Source organism: Panthera tigris, chromosome D2 (assembly GCF_018350195.1).
Source record: "Panthera tigris isolate Pti1 chromosome D2, P.tigris_Pti1_mat1.1, whole genome shotgun sequence".
In the NCBI taxonomy this organism is placed as follows: Eukaryota; Metazoa; Chordata; class Mammalia; order Carnivora; family Felidae; genus Panthera; species Panthera tigris.
Window position 1 is genome coordinate 73,206,358 of NC_056670.1, and position 9,750 is coordinate 73,216,107.

At 57.9% G+C, this 9,750-nt stretch overlaps 1 protein-coding gene across 2 annotated transcripts; it reads left to right on the forward strand.

Annotated features, from left to right (window-relative positions):
* Nucleotides 1-3,494: 3,494 nt before the first annotated feature.
* EMX2 (empty spiracles homeobox 2) lies at nt 3,495-9,549 on the forward strand. 2 transcript variants are annotated; one of them, XM_042960590.1, is made up of 3 exons: nt 3,495-4,200; nt 6,145-6,329; nt 8,571-9,549. In XM_042960590.1, exons 1-3 carry the CDS (start codon nt 3,792-3,794, stop codon nt 8,736-8,738), a joined length of 762 nt encoding a protein of 253 aa, XP_042816524.1. In that variant the 5' UTR covers nt 3,495-3,791; the 3' UTR covers nt 8,739-9,549. The 2 variants fall into 2 exon arrangements, with proteins under 2 accessions (XP_042816524.1, XP_042816525.1); XM_042960591.1 differs by lacking the exon at nt 6,145-6,329 and having other exon boundaries at nt 8,571-8,674.
* The last annotated feature ends 201 nt before the right edge of the window (nt 9,550-9,750 follow it).

The window sequence follows — 9,750 nt, forward strand, 5'->3', positions numbered from 1 at the left end:
GGTGGTTGCTTGAACCTTCCCGAGTTCCTCAGGTCCCTGGCGCATGAATTAGCATAGATTATCCGGCTTCCAGGGCTTCTGCGAGCAGCCCCAAACCCACTTATCTCTCTGGTGGGCCTGAGCGAGGCTTGGGGCGGGTAGCCCTTGGGGCAGAGGAAAAGGACCCCCGCTGCTCCCTCACCCTTGCCCACCTGCTGTCCATGAAACACCTTGGGCCCAATGTGGCCCCTCTGTGCAGTTTGCAGGAGGTGGGTGGCCTGAAGAGGATATTGCACGAAGGGAGACAAGGCTCCCAGGAGACTGGGCCTTTTGCCCTGGGCCCAACTTTCCTGCCTCTGGCAGGAGGAGGAGAGGGTCTGGGCTCCAGACCGTCGCTCACTCCCTTGGGTACCCTGGACACTCCTAGCCAAAGGTAGGAAAGGGTTTAAGGAAGTACCAACAACACCTCAGCGCTAAGCCTGAGACGTTAAAAAAAGGTTAAAAGCCCTTACGTTTCATACACCGTGGCGGGCCTCACCCCACCTCCCGGACACAAACTGGATCCCCTTTGCCCTCAAGGTCATCTACTCTCAGGCCCCCAGCCAAGACCCCTAATACGAACTGTGAAATTAAATGCTCATTCCCCACCCTGTGGCCAGGGCGGGGCTTTTTAGTGCTGCTACTTTTCCACTTGGAGCCTAACTGCCAAGTTTGGAGAGCCTGGTCTGAGGACAAGCCTGACCTTCCATTCCTCCTGGAGAGCCTTCCAGGAAGGAGGACTCCTCCCTCTGGTTCCAGGATCCACGATCTACAGCCCACCTAAACTGGGCGTTTCTTCCCAGCTTTGGAAATGGAGGGCTGACCTCTAGCTCCATTCCAGGCTTGCTGGTTAGCACAGCCAGAAGACCTCCCATTTCTCGGTGGCTTCAGGCTCCCTGCTGGCCTGGGCACTGGTGGGGCTTATGTCCCTACCGCCTAACTGAGGGAGGGATTTCTGAACTGGAGACAATATTTCTGGAGGTCAGTGGTTCAGGCCATAGGGAGGTACATCTCCAGATACACCCCACCCCCAGAAGCTGCACTGGACACCCCGTATCCTTGGGCCTGGGAAAAAGGATGGGGGGTTGGGGGTGCTTCTGCAAAGCACGACCACAAGAACCTGCTAAGGGTGAATACCCAGCCACCACCCCTGCCCAGAGCTGGCGTCAGAGGTCTGAAGCCTGAGACAGGAGCAGTCAGATTTCTCAGGGCATGAGGGGAAAGCTGAGGTCCACACCTGTCTTGGGTGTGGATGTGTGTCTATGTGCCTTCTGTGGGAAAGGTGGGCGGGGGGGGGGGGGGGGACAACCCAGATGATCTCTGTTAGCTAAGGTCAGGTGCCCAGACACACCCAGAAAACACAATTCTAACCTCTCTTTCCTGGAGGGTTTCCCTAAAAGGTTTCCCCTCCCCATCCCAAAGCAAATTATGCCTGGAATCAAGTTGAGAAATTGATGTGAACATAAAAATACATCAGATGAAACCACAGAGGGCCCGGGGAGAACCCAGGACAGTGAGGTGGGTAGTTGGGGAAGCTGGGAAGTGTGTCCAAAAACCCAGACCCTCAATTGATGAAGCTGCTGGTGGTAGCAGGCTTCTCTCGGACTTTGCTCTCCCCCCCCCCCCAATCGACTTTTCTCGGGTCTCACAGCAACCTAGTCACCAAACACAGGCATTTCTTCCTCCTTAAGAGAAATGGCATGGGCCTCTAAGTAATAGATTTAAAGGATGCCAGATTTTTTTTTCTCATTAATTGTAAACGTGCAAAATACCTGCTGGTACTTCACTTTAGAAGAATGCAATTGGCAAGAAGGGGGAAAAAAAAAGGAAAAAAGAAGCGGCTGATGAATAGATAATAGATCTTTAACCACCAATAAACAGAGAGCAGCGCCAGCAGCCTGGGGGATGTGATCATAATTATGCCGTTGCGTGAGCCAATGGGGACGAGGGAACTCGGCCCTAAAATCATCCCAAAACCGAAGGCGAGCTCGAAAATGCGGACACGGCCTGGGAGCGGAGACGCGATCTGCAGTCCCTAGTTGCAATCCCTGCACAGCAACCCGCCCCTGGGACGACAGAGAAGAGAATACTAATAGTAGTAATAATAATGATAATAATAACAAAAAGGACAGCAATAGTCATAATGACAAAACGAACAAAAATAATAACGACAACAGACAACGGACCGATAATAGTAACACCACATCAGTCTTTCCCCTGACCTTGGACCCCGTGGTCCCAGATACTGCCAAAGGAACTGTTTTGGGTAAGGAGGCGAGAACCCTCCCAGAGAGAAAAAGTGAGAGCCCGCAGGGCTGGTTGGAAGCCTGGCGCCTGGGCAGGGTCGTTGACTCGTGTCTCAACTTGCAAACGAACAAACAGGGTCAACAATCGCGAGCACCGCGACCCTGAGACCTCGTTGCTACGCGTGGTTGGAGACCCCCCCACGCCCCCAGCCCAGGCTGCTTTCTCACCTGGGAAACCGCCGGGAGTTGTGCTGGGGGTGGGAACTGGTGTAACCGAACAGCTCCGTTAGCCTTCGCCCCGGAACCCACCCCTGCCTGCTTACCCTCGCAGTGCTCCCGGGGCGATCCCCGCTTCCCCGACGCGGGGCCACGGGAGGCAGCGGCGGCCGAGAGCTAGGCGCCAGGCATCTGCGTGTCTGTCCGTCCGTCTGTCCCACCAGCTCGGGATCCAGGGGGCCGCAGCAGAGGCGGCACGGGCCGGGGACTCTGCAGGGACCGGGGTGCCCCGGAGGGAGTGGTGGTAGTGTAGGAGGAGGCGGTGGCAGAGGGGGAGGAGGTGGGGAAAGAGGAGGAGGAAGAAGAGGAGGAGGAGAAGAAGGAGGAAGAGGAGGAGGAGGAGGAGGAGGAGGAGGAGAAGGAGAAGACGCCGGAGGAAGAGGAGGAGGCGAAAGAGGAGGAGGAGAAGCCGCAGCGGGCGCCGCGGGAGCGAGTGAGCTGGGAGCGCGGGGCGAAGGCGCGGCGAGGCCGGCGGCCTGGCGGGCGCAGGAGGCTCGGCCGAGGCAGCGGCGCCGACTCCGTTCCACACTCGGCCGGGATCCAGGCCTCCGGTTCCCAGGCGCTCGCCTCCCTCTGACGCACTTTAAAGAGTCTCCCCCCTTCCACCTCAGGGCGAGTAATAGCGACCAATCATCAAGCCATTTACCAGGCTTCGGAGGAAGCTGTTTATGTGATCCCCGCACTAATTAGGCTCATGAACTAACAAATCGTTTGCACAACTTGTGAAGAAGCGAACACTTCCATGGATTGTCCTTGGACTTAGGGCGCCCTGCCCGCCTTTTGCAGAGGAGAGAAAACTTTTTTTTTTTTTTGCCTCCCCCGAGAAACTTTCCCCCCCCTCTCCTCCCTGCCTCTAACTCCGATCCCCCCCACGCCATCTCGCCAAAAAAAAAAAAAAAAAAAAAAAAAAAAAGAAAAAAAAAAAAAGAAAAAAAAAGAAAAAGAAAAAAAAAGAAAAAAATTACCCCAATCCACGCCTGCAAATTCTTCTGGAAGGATTTTTTTCCCCCTCTCTCCAGGTTGGGCGCGTTTGGTGCAAGATTCTCGGGATCCTCGGCGTTGCCTCTCCCTCCCCCTCCCCCCTCCTTTCCTTTTCCTTTCCTTTCTTTCTTCCTTTCCTCCCCCCACCCCCACCCCAAACAAACAAGTCCCCAATTCTCGTCCGTCCTCGCCGCGGGCAGCGGGCGGCGGAGGCAGCGTGCCGCGGTCGCCGGGAGCCGGGAGCCTCGGGCGCTCGCTCCTCGGCGCAGCATGTTCCAGCCGGCGCCCAAGCGCTGCTTCACCATCGAGTCGCTGGTGGCCAAGGACAGTCCCCTGCCCGCTTCGCGCTCTGAGGACCCCATCCGTCCCGCGGCGCTCAGCTACGCCAACTCCAGCCCCATAAACCCGTTCCTCAACGGCTTCCACTCGGCCGCCGCCGCCGCCGCCGCCGGCAGGGGCGTCTACTCCAACCCGGACTTGGTGTTCGCCGAGGCGGTCTCGCACCCGCCCAACCCCGCGGTGCCCGTGCACCCGGTGCCGCCGCCGCACGCCCTGGCCGCCCACCCCCTGCCCTCCTCGCACTCGCCACACCCCCTCTTCGCCTCGCAGCAGCGGGACCCGTCCACCTTCTACCCCTGGCTCATCCACCGTTACCGATATCTGGGCCACCGCTTCCAAGGTACGTGCCACGTCGCGGGGCTGCAGCGCGCCGCGCGTCCTGCACTGCCCTCGGCCTGCGCCGGGTGGCCGCTTGGCAAGGCCCGGGAGGAGGTTCCCCCAGCTCGCCGGCCCGCGCGCCCCGTTCGGAAACTGGGCGACGAGGGGCCCGGCGTGGTGCTGGTCCCCAGTCTCCGAAGCTGCGGCCGCTTTGGGGGCTGGCCTGGGGCCGCTCGACCCCTTCGAGAGGGACGTCCACGGAGACGTTGTCTCCGAGCGGCTCTCCGGTCGAGCCAGGCTGGGACTGCCTTCTCTGAGCGCCGGCCGCCTCAGAGTCCCGGAGCCCGCGGGGTCCCCAGGCTCTCCGTCTCCCCCGCGATGCCCTTGCTGCCCTAGCTCCGAGGGGCACGGCCACGGCCGGGCCGCCAGGTTCGCCTTCGACTGCGTAAGATCCAGCTCGCCGCCCACTCCTTGCCCCTTCAAGCCTAGACCCGTGACTTCTCAGTTTCCGACCCTCTTCGGGCGGCGAGGGGACCCTCGCGCCCCCAGGGCAAAGTCAAGGGGTTTGTTTTTTCTTTTCTTTTTCTTTTTTTTTTTTTTTGGAGGCCTGGGGAGGGTCCTGGAACCCGCGCGGGTAGTAACCTCGGTAGATCGGCGCTCTCGCCAAGACCTGCTCAAACGGGGCGCCGAGCGTCCTCGGCGGGGAGGCAGGTTCGGTCTGGTTTTTGTTTGTGATTTTGTTTTTCTTTTAAAAGAAATGAACCGGATCGGGAGACGGGCTGGATGAAAAGATCTGTTTGGGTGTTTTCCTTTCTTGCTATTTTTTTTTTATTTGTTTGTTTTTTTTCTCTGGGCGGGGGTAGGAGGAAAGTTAAAACTCCAGAAAAGAGGCCGAGTAATTAGTTTAGCGGTCGGAGCCGGGGGGGAAAAGACTTACCTCCCCCGACAGCCGATCAATACTCGGTGGCTTGTCCATTCATTAACCCTTTGCGTTCCTGCCAGAGCCTAAGATCCGGGGGTTGCCACCCCCCCCCCCCCAATAAAGAACAGAACAAAACAAAACAAAAACAACCTTTCATCCTAATCCCGGGACCCGATTTGCCCCCATTCTCCCCTAAACTGTCGGTTTTTCTTTGTTTGGGTTTTGAGTGAATCGATTTCCCACCTTTACGAGTGAACCCGAAACTCCTCGGTCTTCGCTCACAAAGTTTAGGGCTCCCTTCCTCATTCTCTGCCAGCTACGCTCTGGGTGTCCCCACCAGGCCCGAAGTGGCCGGGATTTTCTGGGACCCCACACAGTCCCATAGGACGCCCGCAGCTCGGCAACCCCTGGGTTTCGATCCCTTCGCTCGCGTCTGCTCGTTCTCCGGAGCGGGGCAGTGCGGAAGCCGCGTCCTTGGGAGGCAGTGACTGCGGAAACCCGCCACACCCGCCGGCGAAATTTCGGTCCGGGCCGGTCCTCTGTACGTCCCCGGAGGGGAAGAGACTTAGATAATTTAAAATGAAGTCCCCGAGAAAACTCTGGATAGCGGCCCACCGCCTCTCCACTCCGGGGTTAACATTCCCCGAGGTTAGAAAGAAGAGAAAGTTTCTCTGGGTCTTGGGCGCCAATCCCCGGGACTGGCTCTGCTGCCGCTCCTCTGCCCCGGCGCGGGGCGCGGAGGTGGTGAGGCCCGTGGCGCCAGGGCGGCTGCGAAGCCCGCCGGGGTCAGGAGCCTGGGGACTTGTCCCGCCGGGGCAGCTGCCGGGTGGGTGTCGCGTAGGTACAGCCCTGGTGTTCCGGGCCCGGCGGCTGGGCCGGCGTCCTCTTCGCGCGCCTCCGGAGGGCCCGGGGTGTCCAGGGGCCGAGCCGCACCGGCTGCGTGAAGGCCATGAGCGCCGTGCGCCGCCAGCCCGGCTCGGGAGAAGCGCGCGGCCCCGGCCAGGACCGTCCTCTCTAACGGGACTTCTGCTCTGTCCCCGGCAGGGAACGACACAAGCCCGGAGAGCTTCCTTTTGCACAACGCGCTAGCCCGCAAGCCGAAGCGGATCCGAACCGCCTTTTCCCCGTCCCAGCTTCTGAGGCTGGAACACGCCTTCGAGAAGAACCACTACGTGGTGGGCGCCGAGAGGAAGCAGCTGGCGCACAGCCTCAGCCTCACGGAAACTCAGGTGAGCGAGGCGCGCGCCCGGCGACCCCAGCCCGCATCCCTGGCCCCACGCAGCTAGGCCACAAGTGCGGAGCTCGGGGAGGGCCTTTGGCAAAGAACCTAGCAACTGGTTCCACGTTTGGTTCAGAATGTGTAAGTTTTGAGGTGCCTGGCTTCCCTGGGCTCCAGCAAGGGAGTAGACCCACCCCAGTCTCTGGACAGACGGGCTGAATAGCTCCTTCTGTCTGGCTCGGCAGGACTTACAGCTCCTGGCTAAGACACCTGTGCACTCTTGGTGAGACTTTCTGTTAGAATCTGGGGACCCGGCTGGGTCCAGGAAGAAGGAGAATGCAGAAAGGTGAAAGGGAGGAGACCCTCCCGCAAGGGGCTGAAGTCTAGAGAGGTCTCGGGAGTGGGTTAAGGGCGAGTTCTGTGCCACTGCAGACCCAAGGTTCACACCGAGGGCTCCTGTTACTCTCCTCGAGGGGATCGGAGAACGGAGAGGTGGAGGCTAGACATCCTAGGTGCGTCCTTAAATGAGCGGAACTGAGCTGGAAGGCTGCAGAGAAGGGTTGCCTCCGGGGACCTAGCCCTGCGGCGCCACAGGGCCAGGAGGCGGGCCTGGCTCGGCCTGCTGGGGTCGGGGAGGGGGTTTAGGGCTACAGTAATCGCTACTGTAGGTGGAGCCCCAGGGCGGGGTCAAAGTTCCCGGCAAACAGTAACGTTTTCGGGCAGATTAAGTTGTAACACTTTTTCTGGGAGGCGCAAAGGGGTCGAGGCTTTTGTTTTAAAACGTCCCCCTGGACAAAACCGAGGAGGGCCTCGCGGGTTGGTGCGGGGCCCGGCACAAGGCGCGGCCCGGCTGATTTCTCCTGGAGAGCCGAGGCCGCGGTGGTCTTTGTCCGCCTCGCTGCCCACGCTGCCTGGGCTCTTTGTGTGCGTGTCAAGCCCCGAGCGCGCACCGACGCGCGCCTTGGGCGAGCGCCGGGGAGAAATGAACCGTCCTCCCCTCAATTAGCAAACTCAAAGCAAATTAAACTCAGCCTTGTTCCAGCTCGGCTTTTTCATGGGGCACTTTGGGGGACTGGGCATTGGGGAGAGCAAGCCGGGACCTGGGCCGGCCTTCTAAAGGGAGGGAGCGGAGTGGGCTTCTGGGGCCTGGGTTGCTGCTTTCCGGATGGGACAGGCCCCGGGGGGCAAGGGAGGTGCTGTCGCCACCATTTCCCCTCGTGGTACCGCCCAGCTGGGAAGCTGGGACAATGTCACTGTCTGGTCTGGTGGCTGAGTGGGGACCCACTGCCCAGCGCCCCCAGGGGTTGATGGGGTTGCTGCCCAGTCCCACATCAGCGCTATCCCCCCTCCCCCAGGACATCTAACAGCTGCTCTGGGGAGATGAGGCCGCCAGCCCCACTCTGGTGGGAAGTGATGTGACCAAGGCTGGAAACTTGGGCCTGGTGGGTCTTGGGGCTGGTCAGGATAAAGGAAGAGAGGGCACTCCGTCTCTTGTCTCCTCTTTCTCAGTTTCTCTCTTACTTCCTCTTTATCCCAAGGTCTTTCAGAAGCTTTCACTTTTGAGTCTCTTTTCCTAGCTGGAAAGGTACAGCTGGGTTGGTCCCCAGGCCTCTGCCTCCCACCATCCCCCCTGGCCTCTTCCAGCACTAACCACCACCCCCCCCCCCCCCCCGCCCCTAACTTCTGCTCACCTGCAGAAGTGTCCTGGGCAAGGAAGAGAAGCTCAGGTCAATCCTGACCGCCTACCCAGGGCCTGGGCCTTTCAGAGGAGGTGCTATATTTAGGCAATGCTGCCCAAACAGACAAAATACAAAGCACACTGGGTCTTGTACAAGAAAGCTGCTGCAGCCTGGAAGGAGGCCTTCCCTGCCCTAGCTAGGTGGAGGGAGTTAGGGACCTGTCTCTTTTTATTTTTCCTCACTTATTATTGGTGTAGGGGTTTCCCATGCTTTGCAAGGCTTCTGCTCTCAGCAGGATGTGGGTGTGCCATTCAGGGCCAGGCGAGCGGGGGGCACTGCACCTTGGGCCGCCTGGCCTGAGGGAAGCGCCCTGCCAGGGCCCAGAAGAGTAGGGATCCAGGCTTCCTATCTGCCAGCACCAGAAGCTCGGCTCCCAGAAGGGAGGCCTTGGGGAGGCCCGCCCTTTGGAGAGCAGCTGGGGGACAGGACTTCCGCAGTCCCACTCGGAGGAGGAAGAGGTAGGAGGGCGCTGTGGAGGAACTAACGCGCCCCAATCTGCATCTCATCCACAGGTAAAAGTATGGTTTCAGAACCGAAGGACGAAATTCAAAAGACAGAAGCTGGAGGAAGAAGGCTCAGATTCCCAACAAAAGAAAAAAGGGACGCACCATATTAACCGGTGGAGAATCGCCACCAAGCAGGCGAGTCCCGAGGAAATAGACGTGACCTCAGATGATTAAAAACACAAACCGAAACGGACAACCCGGAGCAAAACAGAGACAGGGAGAGGAGGGGTAGAAGAAAAAAACAAACCTACAAAACAAAAACAAACCGCACACACACATTCACCGAAAAAAGGAAGAGGGAGTCAGAGAGATCTTCGGTGCATCGCAGACTTTGAGCAGCGGGGGCGCAGGGTCCTGATCCCAGGCTGCGCGGATATGGCAGAGGACGGAGGCTTCTTGATCAACATGCAACCCTTGTCTAAAGAGGCAGCTGAGTGAGAGAAAGAGAGAGAGAGAGAGAGAGAGAGAGGGAGAGAAAGAGAGAGAGATCCAAAAGTGGCAAAGCCCAAGGCGCTCTGAACAAGGGAAGCTGTCAGTCAAACGCCAAACCAGCGAGAGAGGATGATTGGCAGGTATTCCGTTTATCACAGTCCTGATTTGTTGTTTTTTTTTTTTTTTAATAATGATAATAATGATGGTGAAAGAAAACCCCAACCAAGCACAGGACTTTTTTATTTTGCACTTCACAGAGTTCCCCCCATCTTTAAAAATAATTAGTAATAATAACAATCGAAATTCCATATCCAGCCCCATCCCACACCTGTTCAAAAACTTGAATTGCATGTAGCAGTTGTTGGGTGAATGGTACCTAAAGACAGAAAATGAATTGTAATTTTCTTTTCCTTTTAAAGACAGGTTCTGTGTGCTTTTCATTTTGATTTTTTTTTCTAAGAATGTGGAGTCTGTAAACACTTTTTTATACCTTCTGACGTCAAAGTGATTGTGAAAGGTACACGAAGTAGGCTCAGCGATAGGGGTCCTCTTACAGAGAAATGGGGAGCAGGATGGGGGGCTGGGGGTGGCGGGGGAGGGTGCCCACAAGAGGAGTCAGGACTTGTGCTGGGAAAGAAAAACCCTACATTAATTCTATTTCTTGAACATTCCCTTTCCTAACATCCCGAAGGCTTAAAACCACGAAGTAAACTCCTTTTGGTGGTTGGAGAGATTGGCCAAATTCAACCATTCG

What these genes read in the sequence shown, in the direction of transcription:
- EMX2 (XM_042960590.1), top strand. Translation starts at nt 3,792, where the DNA reads ATGTTCCAGCCGGCGCCCAAGCGCTGCTTCACCATCGAGTCGCTGGTG. An exon ending in TCTGGGCCACCGCTTCCAAG is followed by an intron (nt 4,201 to 6,144) that starts GTACGTGCCACG and finishes TGTCCCCGGCAG; the next exon opens with GGAACGACACAAGCCCGGAG. An exon ending in TCAGCCTCACGGAAACTCAG is followed by an intron (nt 6,330 to 8,570) that starts GTGAGCGAGGCG and finishes TCTCATCCACAG; the next exon opens with GTAAAAGTATGGTTTCAGAA.